This window comes from Aptenodytes patagonicus, chromosome 4, assembly GCF_965638725.1.
Source record: "Aptenodytes patagonicus chromosome 4, bAptPat1.pri.cur, whole genome shotgun sequence".
Lineage (NCBI taxonomy): Eukaryota > Metazoa > Chordata > Aves > Sphenisciformes > Spheniscidae > Aptenodytes > Aptenodytes patagonicus.
This window is the reverse complement of record NC_134952.1, coordinates 32,180,477-32,204,361: the sequence shown is the minus strand read 5'-3', so window position 1 is coordinate 32,204,361 and position 23,885 is coordinate 32,180,477. Positions and strand designations below refer to the sequence as shown.

The 23,885-nt window shown below is 39.5% G+C and overlaps 2 protein-coding genes across 8 annotated transcripts in view; both read left to right on the top strand.

Annotated features, from left to right (window-relative positions):
• The first annotated feature begins 4,761 nt into the window (after positions 1-4,761).
• Positions 4,762-17,350, top strand: PPAT (phosphoribosyl pyrophosphate amidotransferase). The gene is made up of 10 exons (XM_076337526.1): positions 4,762-4,965; positions 6,330-6,442; positions 6,562-6,707; positions 7,981-8,053; positions 9,290-9,441; positions 10,694-10,821; positions 11,119-11,340; positions 12,115-12,235; positions 13,686-13,857; positions 17,125-17,350. Exons 1-10 carry the CDS (start codon positions 4,762-4,764, stop codon positions 17,348-17,350), a joined length of 1,557 nt encoding a protein of 518 aa, XP_076193641.1.
• Positions 17,132-23,885, top strand: part of AASDH (aminoadipate-semialdehyde dehydrogenase) — a 20,751-nt gene continuing 13,997 nt past the window's right edge. For 3 of the 7 annotated variants that reach the window (XR_012995173.1, XM_076336294.1, XM_076336300.1), the window contains exons 1-5: positions 17,132-17,177; positions 17,916-18,169; positions 20,202-20,322; positions 21,064-21,404; positions 22,184-22,376. Coding sequence is in view for 6 of the 7 variants with exons in the window: in XM_076336294.1 (XP_076192409.1) it covers positions 17,940-18,169; positions 20,202-20,322; positions 21,064-21,404; positions 22,184-22,376 (885 nt within the window). In the remaining variant the exon portion in view is untranslated. Of the gene's footprint in view, positions 17,178-17,414; positions 19,301-20,201; positions 20,323-21,063; positions 21,405-22,183; positions 22,377-23,885 lie in introns of those variants that run through there. The other 4 variants (XM_076336296.1, XM_076336295.1, XM_076336297.1 and 1 more) reach the window with 4 other exon arrangements.

The window sequence follows — 23,885 nt, the reverse complement described above, 5'->3', positions numbered from 1 at the left end:
CCAATTTTATTGTTGCTTATACTAAATAATTCCAGTGACTTCAGTTGAGTTAAACCAGTCTAATGCACAAATAGCATCTTCTAATATTCTAAAAATATTCTAAGTGTTTCCTTTTTTAAGAAAAACATCCTTGCTTTTCAGTCATTATTATATACAAGAGTGGACAGGAGCTTACCAGTCCACCGAAGCCCCTATGAGTGTTACAGGCATGGTGGGTATATGGCAGCAGTTTTGTTAGAGCTAACACTCTGCCTTATTCCAGGAAGCCTTTTAAAGGAAGATTGAGCAGCCTGCACTGTTACCCACAAAAAATCCAGTCTGCAAAACATACCTTTTCAATGGATAAGGACTGAATTGTAAACCTTGGGCAGCTGTGCAGTATTCTGCCTGCCTCTGGCAGGGCAGCATCAGGGAACTTGCCCGTGCTGCCTGCCCGTGTGCTGGGCATGCGCCCGGGGGACCGAGCGTGGAGACAGGGCTGGGGAGAACAGGGAGCAGGCTAGGGAAAACTCTCATTTCAGCTGATACAGCTCTTCTGCTCAACAAAGCACAACTGCCAGCCTGAGGTTGATTCGATGAGAGAAGTATTTCCATTTGCGGTGACGTACATCAGACCTGTTTTGCTTGAGTTCAGAAGCTGTGATGCCAGATATTAGTTTTATGTGCTCAAACACTTCTATCAGAGGGTCCATATACCTTTTAGAGGTGTAAATGCTAGCTTGACTGCTTAAGCCCAAGAATGCAAAAGCTTCTGCATAGGTGATCAGTGGAAGAGACAATGCATTCCCTTAGGCAAAAACATCAGTTTCTTAACACCCCTCCCCAAACCAAAGCAGAAATAGAGTAGTGCTATAAAGCCTACTACTAGAGCCTAGACTATCACTGCAAAGTGGCTTTTCAGAGTAAGCATCTGCCGTTATTTTATGCCCACACTGAAATAGGACTGCAGTAAGAGCCTGAGCCAGTGCTTATTAGTGGAAAGATTCCCACTGAATTCAGCGGGCTTAGGCACAAACCTTATGTGACTGTTTTGAAATAAAGCATAACATGGGCAAGAAACCAGTTTTGATTGCAAGCCTGTAAAATAAAACTGCAAATAAGTTTACGTTAAAATTTCATGTTGTAAAGAACAGATGAAAAACCACCAATCCATTGTATGTTAAAGCATTTCATTCTAAGCATTTCAGTGCTTTACGTTAATTATATTTTGTCCATAGGGGCCAGGAGAGTGCTGGAATTGTGACAAGTGATGGAGAGTCATCTCAAGCATTCAAAGTGCACAAGGTAAAACGTAAATGAATGTTTTATAGATGCCTAACTGAGATGCATGAAAGTTTGCTTCAGCTAGGAAACGGAATAATTAGAGGGAGAGTAACATGTTTTGATGGACTGTTTTGGTTTTGTCAGTGATAGTATCTAATTCTGTTATTTGTGCAATTTCCATCTTAAGTGCATGTTTAAAACAAATATGCCAACGTTATCCTGCTGGGTGTATCCATGCACACAGTGGCAGACACACAGAAATATCCAGATCAGGCTACTGATGTCACAAAAACTACTTACCAAAGTCTCCCCGCACCTAAGGTGTTAACTCTGGAGCACTGATGCAACTTGAGATCAAGAGAGAAGACAGACAGTTACAGGCTATGCACAAGCCAATGGATGACTAATGCTGTTAGTAAGACTCAAGGAAGTGGCAACTACTTTACCCATAGGTAAAAATAAACAGAATAAAAGATTGAATGGAGGCCTGAGAAGGTCACACAGTCTTTCTCGAGCTGAGAGAATCCCAGGGGATGTTAAAAGACATAAAATGGCCATAGCCTCGAAAGTCTTATGCCAGGAGAATACCTCCATGCTCTGGGGATATTTCTGCTCATTCTTTATTGAATAGTGATGAGGAAAAAAATAATCACCAGCCTATTCCATCCTGGAAGAGCAGAGAAATAAAGAAGAGCAGGAAGGAAGGAAATAAGGAAGAACAGAAAATAAAACTACATCAGCAAAATAACCATGGGGCAATCTTGATGCGTGTTCTCTGACCGCAGTCAGAAAGCAGTTTGTCTTCATGTTCAGAGGTCTCTGAGGAAGATTAATTAAGCTGTTCAAATGAGTCCAAGAGTAAGAACTGCTTTGCTGCAGCAGCATGTATATCTATGCATGACTGCTCAATGCCTCACGCAAAATCTTGCCTCATCAAGCATCATGTTTGTCGCCTCTTCAGGCATTTCCCCCCTCCTATCTGTTACCTACATCCCGATTCACACACACACATACACGCGCTTTTAAATGCAGCTTTTTTCAACTTCAGCACCGTGTTATCTGTTCTTCATTCCTGCTCCTGCTTGGGTTTCAGCTTTCCTTAAGGTGTACAGGAATTCCAGCTTCCTTTAAAGTGGGCTGCTGTATATATCCCGTAGTAAAAAGAGCTTCTCAGAATAAACTTCCAGCATATCATAATTTGTAGTGTTTCCATGTTACTGAGCTGCAATACTTAGCTGTCGTGCTAAGAATTTAATTGACTATCTCATCATATCAGCTTTCATATTTTAAGACTTGCAGAGCACGTGATGGTTTCTTTTATCCTTGAAAAATGTTTCTCAGCTACAGCACTTTTTAAATCTGTAATAACCACAGTGTAATAAAGAGCCTGTGGAGTACAATTTGTATGGCTTGTTTAATCCTAGAAGTGGCGCTAATGTAACAAACATTTGGGTCTGTTACACTGGTGAAAATATATTTAGGACTCTGACTTGTAAACTAGTCCATAAAAATGTCAGCAGCTAAGATGCTACTGTATCCATTTGTCCTCCAAACTCCGGTTGACTCTTCTTCATAGCAGAGATGACAGGATGGAAAAGGTGCCTGCTTCTCACTGCATTGATTCACTACCCAATGCTTCCGTGCAAACTCACCTTTGTCAACAGTTTAAGGCAATACACATACTAGCGTAGGAACTGGAACACCTAAGGCATGGGTATGTGTTCCCTTCTGATTGTTACCAGCCTTTGACCACGGATTAATAGCCCTTGACAAAGGCTATTAATCCTTTTTTTTTTAAACTCTTCCAGAAAGACTCGTCCAGATTTGACTGTCAGAGCCTTTCAGCTGGATTTGTATAACAAAACATTACTGTCGTAGCTCTAGTAGCTCAGGACGTGGAAAAACTTAAATCTTTTATACAGACATAGCGATGCCAGTAGGAGGAAGGCTTTGTCTGATTGTTTCACACTTGGATTCTGGATTGCAGAAAAATACATTAAAGTAGCTATTCATCAGACCATTATCATGTTCTGGCATGTACCAGGTCTTGTATAATACAGACATAAGATTGTCTTCATTGGGAACTTTCTATACTGGTGTAATTCACATTCGCCATCCCACACCAGCACAATCTAAATCAGAGAAATATTTCAAACTGCAATTAAAAGATTATGTACTTGTGTAACCAAATCTGGTTTAAAACAACATTGCTTGTTTAAGCTATTGCAATGCTTAACGCGGCCGCATCCATTAATACTGGACCTGTGAACTGCCAGATCGCCTGTTGGGATAAAGTTGGCCTAAGTAAAATAAGAGTGCATGGTTGCCTTTCTGTACGTACATGAGCACATAGACTCTAGACCACCGTTATGTCATCTGTGAGACAACGGATGATAATTGATCTGGCATAAAGTTTGCTGAACGATTAACGCTAACTTATACTGGTTTGACAGTGTGAGGCAGTAACTTTTTAACGTGATAGTAAGTATCCTAAAACCACATGTGCAACAGCAGCCTCTTGGTATTCTGACTCTATAACAGTCACAGCAGAAAATACCCTAAAGCTGAGCTTTCTTTAAGCTCTTTTGGTTGAGCTCTGAAAACAGTTCAACCAATTTCTGTCCTTCCTGTCCCATCCCACTCTCTTGTACCTACAGCACAGGTCATGAACCATTCACAGCTTCAGACCTCTCCCGTGTATCTTTGAAGATCCTAGAGGAGTATTATCATGTGTGCTATCATGTATATCACAATTACCACGCATGATAGGGAAACCGAGCATAGAAAGATGTAAATATTTTCCACAGGTGGCGGCAGAAGCAGGTCTTTGTAGGAGGGCCTGGAATCCGGTCTTAATTTCTACTCTCTGTGCAGTTTTTTCAGACTATTCCTGCTGCTAAATTGTCTCCACACAGTGCTTGTTGCCAAAAGAAGCTCCTGACGCCTGACTAATAAAGCTTTGATTCATTTCTGCTTTAGATAGAAGGCAACCTGGCTATATGAAAAGTTTGTTTTAAGTAAACAATAAAACCTCTTGAAAAAAGCTTTGCTTCTGACATTGGCTAGAATGACAGTGGAATCGAATAAACATTATCATGGACCCAGTATAAAAGTAAATCCAATATACTGCTAACTTGTAAAAGGTATTCTCTACACAGAATTTCCTTCTCACAACTTTTTTCTTCTTTGCCTGTCTTCTGGCAGTCTTTTTTCTGGTGTTTTTAAACAATACAACAGTTTGGTAGTGGTTTTCTGTTCCATGAAAACCCTCAGCACAAAAAAGTATATTGCTTTATTTAAAAACAGGAGTAATGGGATCTGATATATCACTGTGACACCTACTCAGCTTCTTTCTTTCCCATGTCTTTCAGGTTATTTGCCTTTCTCTTAAAGTTGCTTGCATTAATGCTGTACCAAAAACAAACAGAAGGAGAAATGAGGAAGTTGCCAGGAAAACAAAACCAAACAGAACTTTTTTTTCTTTTTCTTCCGAAGGGAATGGGTCTTATAAATCACGTCTTCAACGCAGACAGCCTGAAGAAGCTGTACGTTTCAAACCTCGGTATTGGGCACACGAGGTACTCCACCTCGGGAATTTCTGAGCTGCAGAACTGCCAGCCTTTTGTCGTGGAGACTCTTCATGGGAAGATTGCTGTGGCACACAACGGGGAGCTAACAAACGCTGTACGACTCAGGAGGAAGGTTAGTATCTCCTTTGGGAGGCTCTGGCATCGTTTCTTTCTGAGTATGAGGCAGCAATGAGCAATAAGTTTGCTATGACTTTTCCTTAATACCAGACTGCTTGGGGTAGTGAAAGAGCCCCATAATCAAAATAGATCATTTTGGGGGAAAAAAATCCTGGGGAGGGGAGGCATTTGTAACTGTCACAGGGGATAATTCACCAATCCTTTAGACTGATGGTCACATTCCTATTGATCAAGTGAGAAAACTAACTCAACCATAACAAAAGGTAGCTTGGCTTGAAGCTCTGCTCCTTTGTGGTGGCTGATAGAAGGAGCAAATCTTATGCTTATGCATTGTAATACGAAATGTCTGGTTTGGAATATTGTCTTTATTTCTATTTCTGGCTTGCAAAATTAATCATGAGCACTGTCAGGACATAAACCAACAAATGCTACATTTTATAGTGTGTGGCTAGAAGGGTACGTGTTAAAGAACCAAATTAAAATTTAGGAGATGTTTCATTGTGAAATCTCTTCTATGATATGTCCCATCCAAAAGTGAGAGGACATACTCTTGCGTTGAAGTGAGGCAAATGTATGGCGTGCCCAAAGGAACCTAGTCCGTCTTTAATCAGAGCCACAAGTGTATGAATGGATGGGAGAAAAAAACAGTGTTGAGGAAATGTAGATGGAGAGTGGAGAATCTCTTGATTCTCATGAGTCACATGAGATGTAAAATGATTTCTAAAGATAAAAAGTAGGAACTGTAATGCATACAACATTGAATGGGTTGTAATAGTTGGCTAGATACACTGCAGATTCTCTTCTCCCTTAGAAGCATAAATACGCCAAGACAGAACAATTTGACTGACCATGTCTAGCAAACTTTGAGTTGTGGGATTTCAGTTTTTGAATCCCACTCTGCTTCCTTTCACACCTCTTTTTTTTTTTGTTGTTGCTTTGTGCCTAAACCACCATTCTGCCTTGATATCTCTTTCTGTATCTGCTATAGGTAATTTCATATTTTCCCTTGTATATTTTACCTCTCTTCCCAGAGCAAGCAGAAGCAGAAAGCTGATTAAATGGCTCAAACGTGAATTTATGCCCTGAATATTGGTGGTATTAATTTTGGTTGCATGTGGAGCAAAGGAATGAGATGCAAAGGGAGAAATGTAGTACCAGGCATAGATGGTTGTACCAGCTCTTTTTACATATTTGGTTTGTTGGAAGAAATTTGACGTTATTATGATCTGATCACCTGAAGCACTGATATGTTTTAAAACATTTGTTCATTGGACAAAGGTGGTGTTAGATTAACATCTGAGTAGTGTTAATGTGGGATTTTTTTTTAATGTTGGTAACTTTTGTTTTGTGTCTCAAAAGCTTATGCGGCATGGTGTAGGACTGTCGACCAGTTCTGACAGTGAACTGATCACGCAGCTGCTGGCTTTCACACCTCCTCTAGAAAATGACGATACAGCCGACTGGGTAGCAAGGTGAGGAGGATGGGTTTCAGAATCAAGAACAGCAATCTAATCTTGGCATGATATGCAGCTGTAAATGCACACAGCCGTTTATGTGACACACGATTATGTTCATCTATGTCTCATTTCAGAATAAAAAATTTAATGAATGAAACTCCAACTTCATATTCATTGCTAATTATGCATAAAGACATAATCTATGCAGTACGTGATCCGTATGGGAATCGCCCACTCTGCATTGGTCGCCTTATTCCAGTAGGGGACATGAATGGAAAAGGTAAACCATACATATATATTCATATACATATACACATATATATATGTATATATATAGTTTGTGCCTGAAATCACTGATACAAATAATTAAAGCTACACTCACTGAGGTGCAAGTAGGAATGTGTGATGCAAAAGTCAGTTTTGAAAATTCAAAACGAAAAAAATGTTGGTAAGGAAAAAATAATTTGTAGGAAATCTACAAACATCTTTTCTGTTCCCAGGAAAAGGGAATTCTAGTTGCCTGATGGCAGTGTCAGAATTAGGCACCCCAACTGTAATAGAATATTTGTCAAAATTTAATTAACATCTCATCACCTAAACAAAAAGCAGGGATGAACGGAATCACAGAAGGGTTGAGGTTGGAAGGGACCTCTGGAGGTCATCTGGCCCAAATCCCCTGCTCAAGCAGGGCCACCTAGACCCAGTTGCTCAGGACTGTGTCCAGTCCAGAAACAAGTCTGGTTTCTTCCTTTCTCCTCTAGTAAGGTGGTCGAAAAGTGCTGGATTACTGGCAATGTATTGCTAAATTCCAAGCACTCCCAGTCACACGTAGTATAGTAATGGAACACTATACATCAACTTACAGGAAAAATTCTTTGTGTTCCTGTTTAGCCTGCAAATCAACATTTTCCATGAAGTGAGATTAAAATCTGTTCATTTGTATAAAAAATAAAATAATTCAAAGGCAAAGTAGTAAATGCTTCCATATCTTCACAAAACTTGGTAATTTTAACCACAAGAAAAACTATCAAGATTTTTTTAAAGCATATAAACATTCCTACCCAATGTTACACAATTCGATCTTTCCTGTACCTGTCTCTGAAAACTCTCCTTATTGGAGTTAATCCAGCATCCGTTGTAATCAAAAGGATCTATCTATCAACGCATTTAGCATAGGAAAAATAAGGAGTTTCTTGTGTGAACAAAAGTAATTATGTACATCTGAAGTCACTGAACTAGAATTGGGAAAGTTTGAAATAGTGCAGAGATAACAAAGGTAGTTATCTGAATTGTCTCTCTTCATGAATTGTGAATATCATGCTCTTACTTCCACTTCTGCCTAGAACAGGTTTATGATGTTTTACGTTTTTGGGTTTTTTAAATAATATTGCAGCACCTTTGGAATGCTATACCTTTTAGTTAGAAATTACAACCGTCTTTAATTGTGCACTTGGCAACCCAAACCATAGCAAGCCAGATACTGCAGTAGAAATGCATTTGGGGGGGTAATGCTAACAGGAATTGTGGATTCTAACTGAAATCTTTCATTTCAGGAAAAGATAACAGTGAAACAGAAGGATGGGTAGTCTCTTCTGAATCCTGTAGCTTTTTGTCTATCGGTGCAGAGTAAGTGCCCTGATTCTCACTTTATCTGAAAGCTCTCCTCAGGCAGCGATTAAACATTAAACCTCAAATTGTCAAATGTCATAACCTATAACAACATGAAAGACATCAAAGATTAGTTTGTTGGGCTGTTTGGAGGGGTTTTTTTTGCCAGTCCTGTTTTTTGCCAGTTTATTTTCTTGAACAGATTAATGTAAAAGAAGAATTACGTGTTCAGAAAGTAACAGAAAAGACGACTTTACTGTTGTAAAGTAAATGCCTCTTACTTGTTGCATTAAACCTGGTTATCCATATAACTTCTTAATTTTAGCCTCGTTTGCAGCAGAATCATTGTATTACAAAATAATTCCTCAGCTACAGAAAGGTTACATTGGTAGCTCACAGGCTGGACTAACCTGAGCTGTAGCATATGCTGTCTGACGAGCCAGTCTCATTTGAAAAAAATGATGGGCACCTGAAACTGTTTCCATCCGTGCAAACACCCATCAGAGCCAAAACATGAGATGACATTCACGTTACCTCTCTAGCTAAGATACTCTGAAAAGGAAGGTGTGATACTTTCTCTGGACAAAAAGAGAAGGGTAAGAGGCTCTTTGGGAGACTGCGAATTGACCTTTAGAAATTTGGAGTGGAAGGCAATTGTGAACTAGAACATAATTAAAGTAAGAAAGATTATGAGGAAGCATATTTAATTTCCTAATCAGACACTAAAAATGTGCGTTTGGGGACTAGACTAATAAAGTTGGGTCCTCTTCAAATAAAAAACTGTGAAAAATTGCATTAAGAACACAACTACTGAATAAAAAGAAATGTAAAGCAAAATCAGGAAGCAACGTGACTGCACTTTAGAGGTCTTTTATTCCATTCTGCAGTGTTTTATTGTAGGTGTGGTGTTCTGGGTTCTTTTGATGTAACTTCTACCCTGTCTCTGTAGGTAATCTCAATTAAGCCTGTACTAGACTGACTATGGTATGTCTCATAGATAGGAAGAATACCTTAATTCTCTGGTACTAAGTATTAATTTACTGCTTTGGGGTATTAATTCAGACTGTTATAGTAAGGGTCAGTTGTCCTAGCATGTTGGTCCTAAAACACTCCAGGTCAAATCCTAAGATAGAAGCAAATTGTCATGTCAGGATGTTCAAAAGCATTTTTTCCTGTCAGTTGAATCTTGTTTATATTTCAAAACTATCATCCAGGTTCAGGACATTTCTAAATGCTATGTATTTCTCTTTCAAGGTACTATCGTGAGGTCCTTCCTGGAGAGATTGTGAAAATATCCAGATATGATGTCCAGACACTGGATGTTGTACCAAGACCTGAAGGAGATCCGTCAGCATTCTGCATCTTTGAATATGTTTATTTTGCAAGACCAGACAGTATTTTTGAAGGTAAGAAGATGTAATGTACAAAGCTCCTCCCTAAACAGTGGGATATGTTATCCTGGAGAACGACGACTCTGGAAAGGATCTGGGATCATGGTAGGGTACCACTGAATGTGAGCTTGCAGAGCAGGGCTGGGACAGAATGGGTTGGCACAGTTCTTGAGGACATGAAACTCATCAGGAGGAGCATGTAACATCACCTTCCCGTTCCTGGCTGTGCGTATGGCCTCCATCAGGCTGCCTGTGTAGTCCTATGGAAGGGATGAAAAGAGCCACAAACGTGATTAAGGTAGAGGAAATAACCCTTAAAAGTGAGAGACTTAAGAAAGGAACTTTACTGGTTCTTGGAAAACTTTTTAAAAATTAGACTTATGAACTAGGATCTGCAAAACAACTTTATCTTAGTGTTTTCTTTGCAAGAAAGGGTTATTTCAGGAAGATGCTTTTAATACAACTTGTAAATCTATGCATTATCTAAGTACTTGGGGTTCTCAGTCTAATGCTTTTATTATTTCAGTAGAAGCCCTCAAAAATTGTCTCGGTGACAAGACATTAGCCAGGACTCTCATACCTAACAAACAAGCTCTTCTTTGCTTTCTACGGCCATGCCATCTGTTGATCCTATACAGTTCCCCACCTTCACAAAGCCAGTTTCACCCCACATCCCTTTTTTTCATGATCCTCTTACCCTTCAGTATCCTCACTTCTTACATTCTTTAGTACTGCTGCTGTACCCTTTGCTGTGCCTCATCTCACCACAATGCCTCCAGTTCCCTCCCATGTTGCAAATTTTTAGGACCTTAGAAGCTTCTGAGGCCTCTTATCCCCTTACTAAATTTGGGATGAATTTTGCCAACTGATTCAAAGTTAATAAGCGGGCAGAGGCAGACAGCAGGATTGCACAAACTTCGTCTGCTGGAGAAACCAGCCTAAAAATAGAATATGCAGGTTATGAACAGGCAGGCATAATTTCTGCTTCTTTCCTCCTCTAAATAGATTTTGTAACATCCACAGGACCTTCAGTTACCCGATTAGGGCAAACTGGATTTTAATTCTCTGTGTAGCAATAGGGATGTGAATGTAAGAATATGACATTATGGAAGGAAATAAAAAATGACATATGTGAGTGACTGCTTACTAGTTCTGGCGCTTTTCTCACTGACTTCTATGCCTGCAACTTGCCACAGAAATTTGTACAGCAAACTGAGAGGAAATCTGAATTATGCATACCAGGAAAAACACCTCTTGCTGTTCTTAGGTCAGATGGTGTATTCAGTCAGGAGAAGGTGCGGGCAGCAGCTTGCAATTGAAGCACCCGTGGAAGCAGACCTGGTCAGCACTGTTCCAGAGTCTGCAACCCCAGCAGCTCTTGGTTATGCTCAAAAGGTATATGTTAACTTGCCTTTCTTCTCCCATGCATATTTACTCTTTTTGTAATGGGGTATTATGGTCCGGGCCATTAGAGTTTTGTATTGATAATGCTTTGTATCTTGAGTACGCTGGGTACTCCTATTGAGTCATCCACACTTTTTTTTTTCTGTCATTATTCCACTATATTAAGGTATTTCAAAGTTCTTTCGTTACTGTGAAGTCATACTAAGTCCTAAGATTGCTTTAAAAAACAGTAAGTGAGAATAACCAGTTAATAGATATTAATTCTGTTTAATTGTCTCCTGTTTACAGTGCGGGCTCCCATATGTTGAAGTACTCTGTAAAAACCGATATGTAGGAAGAACGTTTATCCAGCCAAATATGAGGTTACGGCAACTTGGTGTTGCAAAGAAGTTTGGCGTTCTGTCTGATAATTTTAAAGGCAAGCGAGTTGTTATCATTGATGATTCAATTGTGAGGGGCAATACCATTTCACCCATAATAAAACTACTGAGAGAATCAGGAGCCAAGGAGGTAAGTTAATTTTCAGTCAGTACAACACAGATGTGAACAGAAGATTGATGGGAGGGTAAAGCACAGGGGCTTGTTCTTCATTTGCATTGTACGTTGTTTCCTTATTTAAAAGAGCAAATGTGCAAAAAAACAATGGCTAGTGCATATTTATTGTGCAGATAGGTTGAGAACTTTCTTTTGTGTGACTGATTTTTGGGACATTAAAGGGGGAGGAACAGGTCTCCGTTTATAAAGCACTATCTGGCAAATAAAGAGAGAATGGAAAACAGATTAGGTAAAATCAGGAAATCAAGTATCGGTGTGGTATTCCTGACATATGTGCGACTTGTGGTACTGCATTAAGTACAACCACATACTGCAGTAACGAGGCACGTGCCTTAAGTCACCAGAGCACAAATTTTTTAATTGATTAATATTTTTTAATTGAAACAGAATGTGCAAGTCTGTCACTGGAGAAAACATGTTCTGTGTCATATTTGACTTTGTAAACTGAAATGTGCATCAAGGATTGAACGCCATAAAAGAAAAGCAAAATCGGGATGGAACCTTTTAATAACATTAGGAAATATTGTAAAAATAAATTCTAAAACTGTCTTTCTCTCTCCTGCTGTGTTGGCACCTAAAAACCCCTTTATCTTACTTTTAACCCTTCCATGACTTCTGAGTAGTGCTGTGTTCTGTTCTTCATGATTATTTTGCAGAACTAGGACTTTGCTGTTATGATCTGCTGACCTTTACCTCATAGCGCTCTGTTTTGAAACTGTTTTTATTCAGGTGCACATCCGTGTGGCTTCACCTCCCATAAGATTTCCTTGTTACATGGGAATAAACATTCCAACTAAAGAAGAACTCATTGCCAACAGACCTGAATTTCATGATCTTGCAAACTATATAGGTAAATGCTACTTTTCTTTTTCTTTCTCTTTTTTTTTTCTTTTTCTTTTTTTTGAGAGAGAGATTTTACCTGTAGGTGTTTTATTGTCTACATCAAAATAAAGGACAACACATCAAGGCAACAGTGGCAAAACTGACTAAAAAATCATAAGGTTGATACACTAAATTTCTGCATTGTGAGTACCCTACAGATCAAACCAATTTAGTTACACACTTTTTTTTAGCACAGTGAGTGAATTATGTTTCTCCGAACAATAGAAGGCATTAGAATAATTGCATAATGGTAAGTTACAACACAGCTTTCCAATACTTAGAGCTCCTTCTGGGAAAGTCTTTACAACAAGGAGCTACTGTAGGCAAAATACCAGGAAGAAAATATGTGGTGAAAATCTGTCCTGTAATGAAAAGCTAATGTAGTTTCACTTTCATGAGATATTAATAAAAATATGTTGGGAATTTGTAAACACCCACTGATTTTTCTACAAATTTATATTTATGTAAATAATTTTAACTGCATTTTATATTTCACTTTGAAAGAAATTACATTTGCAACTAATCAAAGAACGTTAAATACATTCTCAAATCTCTAGAATGAGTCATGTTTGCAGCAGAACAAAAGAAGAACCAACAGCTTATGTTGCTTGTGATGTGGTAAATAACGTGCTCTTCATCAGGATATCAGCAACAGAAGTCATGTGAAGGCTTGTGAGTGAGATCTGCTATATATGGCCTATTGTGCTGCAAAATATTTTTAAAAATGGTTTAAGAACATAGCTGTGGTTACAGTTAGGAAACTGTAAACTCGGATTTCCTGTGTTAAATACTTACTCTCACTGTCTAATATTGCAATGAATTCTTTTCCCCAAAATTATTGTGAAGGCATGTTGAAATATTTCAGGTTTGTAGGATCTCATTTTTAAGTATTATTCACAAAATAATGAGTGCAAACGATAGAAGTCTAATGATGTGAAAAGGCTATCAAGCTTTCCTACTGCTAGAACATTTGCATGAACTGCATACTGAATTTTTTTTTAACACGATGGTCTTCCCCTCCTCTAAGTGCCAGTAAGGGTTTGTAGTCCTAGGTGCGCAGTTTGGGAAGCACCAGCCACGCACCCATCTGCTTCCAGACCCGAACTACAGGGTAACTCTGGGAAACTATAGGGAGTTTAGGGAGTCTTAATACACACTCTGGATTTTGTTTCTATTTTTGCAGTATGTGTGACATATTTGTTCCCAACTCAGAACCTTCTTTCTAGATTTCGGTGAGTCTGCTCCCCGCACAAAGAATTTGAAAAGGGCAAGGCTTATTATGGTCTGATAATTTTTCATATCCATTCTCTTTAGGTAAGGCGATCCACCTCCATACAATAATGCGACTGCATTTCCAGAGAGCATTGCATTTCGTACAACATTGCAGCTTTAACTGATGAATTCTTCATTTCCCCTAGGGGCAGACAGCGTTGTCTATCTTTCTGTGGAAGGGCTGGTATCGTCCGTGCAAGAAAGCATCAGAGCAAGACAAGAGAATGAGAACAGCCTTAAAACCCAGAAATCGCGTGTTGGAAAGATTGGTCATTGCACAGCGTGTCTCACCGGAGAGTATCCCGTAGAGCTAGAATGGTGAATTTTTAGTGGATGGACACCAGTCCATCTCTTGTCAAATGTACCTTTTTCAAAGATGCCTTCTTGCTAATCATCTTCTTATATTTAGGTAATACGGAAAGCTTATTACAATTACTGTTACTAAAATACATCTTTACAGTACAGACTTACAGAAAGTCCGACCTGCTGATGAAAACAATGTAAGCAGATTAAAATACAAAATCATATAGTTTTGATGCACAGTTGTGCCTTCTATTTTCTCACGAAATATTATAAAAACCAAAGTCTTTTTAATTATGTAGCGGTCCCAGAGTTTTTTGTTTTGGTCTTGCCCCGAAAGATATCCCTGTTAGACTTGTTCGCAAAGTACAGATCATGAATCGTGTGGTGTCATAGTCCTAATGCAAAAAAGTACGTGAAGTTTGCTTCTCTCCTTAGGAAAAATACCAGATTCTGAAGAATCAAAGTGCTTCCTCGGCAGTTCTTGCTTAGGCTTTTTAAGAATAGAAGTACCTAACTTTTGCATATCTAGCTAAACAGCCTTTATTAATCAAGCCCTTTGTAACAGATTCTATGAACGTCATGTCTAACATATGATTTTAAAAAATGAAGACTCAGGGAAATGCTCAGCCAAAAGCCCTCTAGTTTTATAACTTTAAAATTCTTTTTTTGAAGTCCAGTGTAATTACATTATCTTTGTGTGCTTTTATCAGTTGCCAATAGGATGTGGAAGGAGAAAAAATACTTGGCACTGCCATTTTTTTTTCTGTTTTACATCTTGTTTTCTCCAGGATAAGTCCTGACAATTTCTGAAGTCTGAGCTAATGTTCCGTGTGCTTTTCATATGTCAACATCCAAAGTAAACTGAAAAATAAACTCACTTTTCATTCGTAACAGTAAATACAATGTATGAACTGAAAATTAGGAGTTGTTTTGGGTATAGTCTTATTTTGCCACATTGCTGCTGTTACAATAAATGTAATGTTTTTTTTTTAAAAAAAAGAGTTCTGAAGAACCACTAGCTATTGAATACATTGTATTTTTTAATTGGTCACAATTACAGTTACTTGTATACATGAAGATCACTTGGACAATGAACCACTAGCTGAAAATGGAAAAGCACCTTTCGAAAACTATTGCAAATTTACGCACAATTGTAAAAATATTTTGTATACCTCAGGTTTTTTCACTGAATACCAGCAACTTAATTTTAATTTTCTATTTAATATTGTGTATTTTGGCCTTATAATTGTTTGTGACACTGTTAAATAAATAGAAAAGTTTAAGAGCTTCTTCCTTCCCCACATATATCCTCCACATAGTTGAGAATTACAGCACTGGTGATTAAATGCAAAAGGGAGCTTTCTTACATGGGATTTGTAGCAATTGTGCCGGATAGACAATCACAAAACAGAAGTCCCGATTCAAGAAAGCATGTAAATACATGTACTGAAGTCAAGACTGTGCCTCGTGCAGTGGAATCGGAACCTGCTTGCAGTCCAGCCTATGGGAGAACCTAGATTCTCATGAGCATTGGGCTCTTACTGCGTGTTCTTCACCAAAGCCCAGATCTGCCTATTGGGGATGCATGTGGATCTCTTCTGTCTAATTAGCAGGTTTGGTTGGTTTTTTAACAGAACCGTAACAGTTCACCTGGACAGTAAACTGAGCAAAAACAGAACAGGGTGGAGTCACTCTGACCGCCCCCTCTTCCATATTAACCAAGGAGGAGTGTGAGAAAACAGAAAAACTGTCATTAACATTTTTTACCTTTCTTCTTTCCTGCCCTCAAAAAAAGCAATCATTTTTAAAAGAAGGGATAAGTCAAGCTCTTAGGTTATAGATACGTGTGAGGAGCCCTTTCTACTTGAGAGAAAAACTTAGGTGCACAGTGGTTGCAAGCAGAAGTCTATCGCTTTATCTGAAATTGTCTATAGAACGGACTGTAAATGAAGCTTGTGCAAATACTCTTTTAACCTGTTTTCAACAAAACTGGTATTTTTGAAGTCTGGTAATAATTGCTTAAATGTGATTTGAGCATTAGGTGGCATAGTTCTTGATTTCAGTAAAATGAGTCCTAATGCCTTTTTTCCCTCCGTGTTATGCATGTGGAATTACAGGGTCTGCTACTGTAAGCACTGTAGTTTTTAGACACGCTCCGTGCCTAACCTTTAGTACGTATTTTTCAAAACCTTAAGTTAAAGGGGAGATACTTTTCAAGTGTCATTTTATTCTCCGACAGCTGAATTTGTGCTTCAGGTTACCAGGCCTTTTTTTAATGACGTAACAGCGGACACACGCATGCAGTGAGCATGCTGAGGGAGAAAACGCCCCTGGTTTTAGGTGTCGCTATTTGTATTATTTTAATGCCCTACTGTGAAACCGTTTCTGCTGTATTACCAATGCTCAACTGTGCCAAATTATCATTTACAAAATGTGACAAAACAGTAGAAAGCTAATGTCTAACTTCTCCCATGCGCAACATTAAAAAACGGTTATGCACTGGTCTTCTGTTCTCTCTCCCTTCACTGCACTCGCCGGCGCTACGCATCGACGGTTTCTTGAATACAGCCGCCTTGAAAGCGCCCTGGAAGCTGGAGCACGTCACTTCGTGTCTTGCATTACACCCTCCTCTCCCTCACGCAGCCCGTGCTGCGCTACCGGTGCCCCCTCCCACCGCCGGCTCCCCTGCCCGTCACCCTCGCTCCCCGCTGGCGCCTCTAACACCCAGCCGAGAGGGAAGCGCGCCCCGGTCGCCCCGCCGGGAGCCCGGCAGGGGCTGCTCCGGGCCCCCCTCCCCACCGCCGCCGCTCGGCCGAGGAGCCAAGCGCTGACGCCCGCCCCCACCGCCTCCGCTGACCCACCCCGTTCCCCCGGAAATGACGTACTTGCCCCGGCCCAACGGCGATAGCACGGCAGGGAGGCCCGTACCACCTCCTGGGGGCGGGGGGACACGGGGACAGAGACGAGTGAACTGTGGGGGGAGGAGGGGGACCCTTGCCCTTCACCCCGGCCCCCTGCGTTTGTTTTAGCCTCTTTTTCGTGTCTGAAGAAGAGTTGCCGGGGAGCTGGGGAGGGCTGGGAGGGCTCTGGCACACTCGCTGTTCCTCTCACCCTCAGGAAAAAATGGCGCCGCCCCACGCAGGCCACCGGGGGACGGGGCGCAGCTTGCGGGGTGCCCAAAGAGCGCGACGGCCATCGGCCAATGAGAGCGCTGCGTTACTGCAGAGTCGGGCAGGACTGACACTGTCCCGCCAATCAGAAGCGTTGACCTTCTGTTGCTAGGTGGCGACGGCGAGAAGGAGGGCGCTGGGAGGTGCTGCTCGGCGCTGCCTCAGGTGGGGGACCCGGGCGGCGTGGCCGTTGCCCCGAGCACCGGCCGTTGGGGCCAGCGGCAGCGGTGGGCGGGGCCGCGCTGACGGCGTCTGTCCCGGAGAGGTCCCGCGGTGCTCGTGGCGCAGCCACCCGCGCCGGGAGCGGCCAGGCCGCCTGTGGAAACGGGGGGCTTTGAGCGTGGCGGGGGTGTGGAGGCGCCTGACCCTGACCCTGGCGCGGCGGAGGCGAGAGGGGGGGGCCTTCGCCCGGGGCCTTCCGGGCCGCGGCTCGGTCGTCCGGTACGGGCGTGACGGGAGGGCCCGGCTGGGCAGAGATGTGCACCAGCATGAGCAGTGCCCTAAAAGCCTTGGCAGTCGACGCGTTGGGTTTTCTGCTTGCAAAGGAAAGATTCGTATTTCACAATTATGTTAAAAAGAAAATTATTAGTTAAGTTGTGTTTAAAAAGTTATTGATTCAGTTGGGCCTAGCTTTAAAAGCAAAGGTGTAATGGTGAGGAACAAACTACCTCTGTGCGATGAAATCTTAGTGAATTACTGTATCCTGGGCCCTAGGATGAGACCCCACGGTAAACGATAAAAGTATTAATCTTTGCACTTGTGCAATATAAGGTGTGGTGAAGCTGTGTGTTTTCTGCCAAGTACCTTTCTTCCTACCTGGTAGTCTTTTGTGTGCTTATATAATTTGACTAAAATATTAAAAGTTAGGAGGTGACAATGCAGTCTGGTTTGTTAATCTTTCAGGGGGATTGAAGATATGCAGCTGAGATGACTCTTCAGGAAATGGTGAATCAGGCGGCTAGCCTGTACTCTGATAGAAAAGCAGTTTGGTTTGATGAATGCAACGACAAACCTCCAACGTTCTACACATATGCGACGGTGGTTAAGCTTGCCATGGAATTAACAGCTTTCCTTCAAAAGCACTGTGATCAGCAAAGAAAATGTGAAATAGGCCTTTACTGCTATCCAGGAATAAACTTACCGTCTTGGATCTTAGGGTAATGGTTTGAATGCTTGCGTTCTGTTTTGGTTTTTTAAGGGTCATCTCTATTAAAACAAATTTTCAGTTTGTTTATATTTGTAATAACAACAAAAATGCAGTAATACAGTAGTAGTGCAGTCAAGAGGCACTGGAGTCTTGCATTCTTTAAGAAAAAAGATGGCAGTATTATCATCTTTTGAAAAGCCACTGCTAAAGTTTTTTTGAATCTTAAGTTCATTGATCTGAAGTGTATGTAACTATATCCATTTTTTAAAAAGCGTATGATTAAGCATATTTATAGAGATATAAAAAATTAATGACTAGTGTCTTTGTTGTGTGTGTTTAAAAATGGAGCTGATCTAACAGAATACAATGAGTATGCAGGTTTTTCAATGTAATCTTGTCTTGCTAGCAAAAAAAGATGCGTTGAAAATAAATTTCATGCTTTAAGCTAATTGAGTATACAGTTACAGCTCCGTTACAAATATTGTAGAAAAAAGTAATGAGCAGTGCAGCACTAGAGTGACATTGATTATTTAATGGCTAGGAAATTGAAATGTTTGTCATCTCAACACTCGATAATTCAGCAATTTAAAAAATCCTACTTCTGCTGATGAATTCTAATGTTGTATCCTTTATATATGTATCTTTTATATCCATTGCATTTATGACGTAATATAGAATCCCAGCATCGCAAGCTTATTTTCTTCAGCTGATATACAGCAGTGGTTGTGCTTCTTAGTGGGATGATCTGTGTCGGTATTTTCCTATTGTCACACTGCACCTAAAATACATAATAGTGCAAGAAGATGTATGACGGTTAACTAGAAAGATTTCAGTGAAGTGTGTGAGCAAATGCTGTAATCGTAAACCTTCCAGAAGCGCTAAGGAACTTTCTCGCTCATCCAGAAACACTTTTCCCCCAGTCCAGCAGTGGAGCAGGTTGCCCAGATATATTGTGCAGGCACCATCCCTGGAGGCTTTAAAGACCTGACTGGATAAAGTCCTGAACAACCTGGTCTGGTGTCACAGCTGGCCCTGCTTGAGCAGGAGGCTGGACTAGGCATCCTGAGGTCCCTTCCAACCTGATTTATCCTGTGTTCCAATGAACTGAGGAGCAACACAGTTTTCTTTTGCTGTGTGACTGGTAACTACCGGGGCGTTTTGATCCTTATGGCTATCGTTGCTGAGTAATTAACTGCTGTGTAGGATGCAGGGCAGGCTTAAGTGCTTACTGATACCAGTGGCTATTTGAGTACTCAGAATGCTGCGGTTTCCAAGTCTTCGTTCTGGATCTCGTCTTACTGCAGTGATAAATCACTTGCACGAAGACGAAATATAACTAATTGTACGTGGGAACCCAGCCTTAGAACAAATGTGAAGATTTATGGGAACCGTTCATATTTTAGCTGCCACTTACTCATCTTGGCTTTTTGTGGCATTAATAAATTCAAGTGCTTGTCTTTATCAAATGGAGCCACTAGAGGGGGGGATTGGAGTGAACAATTGTTGAGGGAGCACTACAATGTAAAGCGCAGTGGATGAGAGCAGAATGATACTTGGTGTTCCTCTGTTTATTAGGGAAAAATCTCCAGTATGTGCTCAGATTCTCTTCTGGATTCTTTAGACTAGTGAGAACAGAAAGTGTTTTCAGTGTGGAGACTTTCGGTGGTTTTTTTTTAATATGTTTACACGTTGTACATGTATAAATGAAAAGCTTATATTTCTGTTTCTAGTCAATAGCAGAAGCTTTTAAAATGTGGTGCTGTTGATGTCAGTGATACCTTTGTCATCACCAACCTGCATGGCCAGAAATAATGTTGAATGTTTTCATCTAGCTTTAATCTTTTTCCTTGCTGTAAAATACCAAAAGGCAACACTAATTATAATTTTCTTCCTACTTCATTTCCAATAAAATCTTTGAAAGTCATGTTATGGCTACATTTTCTGGCCCTGGGAACTATAAAAGTATAAAAGAAATGTTAGTGAAATTTAAGAGGATTTTCTTAATTTTTTAAAATAAGTTTAAAACATTTTTGTCTTGTTAGAATCCTTCAAGTTCCAGCTGCCTATTCTCCTATTGATCCAGATGCACCACCAATGTTATCCACTTACTTCATGAAGAAAAGCAATCTTCAGTATATTCTTGTTGAGAATGACAAAATAAATGTAAGTGTTCAGGCTTCTACTGGAAGCATTAAAGGGCAATCTAGAAATGTGTAGCTATTTAGATTGTATTCTGTTTTAATAAGCTTGGATGGTGGTGTTTTGTTTCTTCATGTCAAGAGGTTGTCTTTCTCATTCAGAAAAAGAACACCTTTAAAATTAGAAGTACAAAGTGCTTCTCCTCTTCTTAAAAAAAAAAAAAAAAAAAAAAAAAAAAAAAAAAAAAGCCTACTTTCCTATTGCAGTATTGTCCAGGCAGGCTTGTTGGGCACTTCCATTGGAAGGCTTTTCCAGGCTTGTTTCTCCATATGTCAAAGGTGAAAGTTGGAAATCTTTGCAGTAGTTGAAAATAACTCCTGCATTTAATTCTTTGGTTTCCTTTTGTCCAACTCCTCCCAAATCTTACACCCTCACTCATTGCAAAGGGAATAGACAAGATTGGACCACCTACTTATAATTCAGAGTTCTTTGTCTTCTGCAGAATTCTTTTGTATATTTTCTCTTTCTTTTCATTATTTGCTCAGAGAATTGATTATTTCTCATTTATAAGGTCTGTGTTCACTCATATTTAGTATATAAACATGCATGAGCTTAAAACTGTCTGATGTGTGTCCTCCAAAAGTAGAGGGATGAAGAATCACAGCTTATTTGTATGAAACGCTGTTTCATATTTCATTGCATACAGTAGAACAATAAGAGTGCATCCTGAGTTCTGCTGTGTAAATTGTTTATTTTCTTTTACAGAAATTCCAGATGTCCCATGTTGGTTGGTTTTGCCAGAATTCTTCCACAATAGAACATATTGGTTTAACTCTCTTCCAAATGAGCTTGAGCAACACTGATTTAAATTCAGAAGTAGACGATGTGAAAAGTAAATATGAACCTTTCAAAGCTATGGGTAACTCACAGCCAGGATATACCATTTGCCCAGAGCAAACCAAAGTAAAAACATCAGAAGGAGGATACGTGGATGTTGGCCAGAAATACTCTTTAGCATACGTCCTGCATACATCAGGAACTACAGGGATCCCCAAAATAGTCAGAGTGCCTCATAAATGTATAGTGCCAAATATTCAGCATCTTAAGTAAGTGTGGTTTCCAGTTTTCCTTTTAAATACTTTTACAAATTTGACATTTAGGGAGTCTTTTTAATACTTCAGAGGAATGTAGATTGGGTTTTTGCTAACACTGCTTCACTTCTTCCTCCTTCCCTGCCTTTTCAGGTTTCTTTGTGTTTGTTTCTATTGTTTCTAAACAGCATCATGTAAAATTTTGTTTCTCTAAATGTTATTTTTAATGTTTAAATGGTGCTTTACCTGAATTTTTGAGGGGTGTACTTCAAATAATATGCTGTTGCTGTAAGTATTGTATTCTGGCTTGCGGCTTAAAAGAAATAGATAACAAAGTTAATTATTCGTTCACAGTTATATTTAGTGTGTTCTGTAGTTTTAAAGTCCTAATTCCTTTTTAGGCTACCTAGGTTTCTTTCTGTTTCATTTAGTTCCTTCTAAAAAAATCTATTATGGAAAATACCACCTTTTTTCTTTCTCTCTCTCTTTTTTTTTTTTTTTTTTTTTTTTTTAAAAATGAGCGTCCATTAGTTGAAATATGCCCTTCAACGTACTGTATTGGTGTGTAATGTGGTGGATATCTTTGTAAAGGACCTCATTAGTTTAATCAATAGTTACGGTCTTGATGCAGGAGCTCTTGCTCAAATTGTCTGGCCTGCATATGCCTGTCTATTCAGAGTAGCCCTTGAGACCTTAGCTTTGCTAAAGCGCATTTCTTCGATGCTGCTCTTCCAGTTTGGAAGTTTTTTTAATGACACGCATCAGATTTGTAATTCCTAGCTTTCTTATTTTAGATCCATATTTGAGATCACACAGGATGATATGCTATTCCTGGCTTCTCCTCTAACATTCGACCCGTCGGTGGTTGAATTGTTCATCGCTCTGACAAGCGGAGCCTCTATTCTTGTAGTACCAAACACTATTAAAATGATGCCTGTGGAGCTGTCTGCTGCTCTATTTCACCATCACCATGTGACAGTGTTGCAGGTAGGCAACACCTAAGATAAGTGTCTTCAGTGTCTTGCTTCTCAGCTTTGCTAATGTGTACTACTTTTTCATCAGTCTAGATGCTAATGATAATAGAGCAGGAGCGTTATTCTTTGAAGGCATAGCTCATGCTATCCTTTTTGCTGTAGAGCGTTAGCTGTTTAGAAAATTACCATTTGATTGAAGCTGCAAACATTTTGTGACAGAAAATGAACTAAAGAAAAAAACAACATTCATCTTAAGAAACGATTAATTCTTAAGAATTAAATTATTCTGTTAATTAAGCAGTTAGTTCCAAAGAATCTGGTAATGGAGTAACCTGTTACAGACATTTTTAGCACTTTTTAGTGGGCTTGATCTTAGAGCCTTTCCTCATAAACAATTTTTAAGTTTTAATGGTAGTCTCTATGCTAAAAATACAACAACTAAACCAGTGCCATTTATAGGGTGATAAAATGTTTATCATTTTTACAATAACAAGAGCAAGAGAATAATTGATTCCACAGCAACACTTAGTGTTTTCAGGCCACCTGTTTATATGAGGCTGCATGTGTCCCTTATGTCTTGGAATAGATCATCTCCTATATGATCTCAATTTTAATAGTTTTAACGTTCATTTTTTGAAAATTTACTTGAAGTTATGAGCATCCAGCATGGCTGAATAAGCTTAGCCCTTGCCTTGTAGTGTAACGAGGTAGTTCGTAAAACTATTAATTGAGCATAGAAACTTAAATCAGGGTGTGGGGGGAAGAGTCGCTAGAAATGGATCTCACTTGTAACCGACTTTGAACAAAATGAGTATGGTCTGATTAGTCTATTAGTTGTGATGAATCAACCCCTAAGCCTTACTTTGTCACTAGTGTTGTAATCAGAAGTATTTGCACTCATAGAAATGCTGAGATTTCCTTTTCTTTTGGAGGAATGGTGGTAGTTGAGATTGTAGGGTATAGATTTAAGATTAGTGAGTAGTTAGCTGAAGATTCCACAGCAGAAAAAATCCACTAATTACAAATGCTTTGTAACTTTATTCTCTTCTCTTATTTTTATTTATTATGATTGCTATAAATCTTGATGGTGTAGATTTTCCTATCATATACAAGTTTCTTGCTCAGTTTAGCTCACTTGCTTTTAGAAAAAAAATTCAGAGATACTAATTTCTATTAGCAAGATTTTTTAAGTATGTTTTTTTAAAACTTTTTAAGATACTTTTTTTTTTTTAAGCATGTTAAGTGTTAATAGAGAAAGGGGAAATCTGGTGAATTAAGGTATTTGAGATGTCTTTCTAAGAAAAGCTTGATTTTGTGATTCTTTTTTTTTTTTATCATTGTCTCTATCAGTGAAGGAGGGGCTTCTCAGCTGAATTAATGACAAAAATGTTTTCCTTATAGCTTAACTGATGATGAATAATTTTATGATGTTTCTTAAATTATAGCAAGAAATTCCCTTCCCCTCTTGGCTTGCTTGAGCATACTTCAGAAATCTGAAAAGTGATTATGAGGGAGGGGAAGA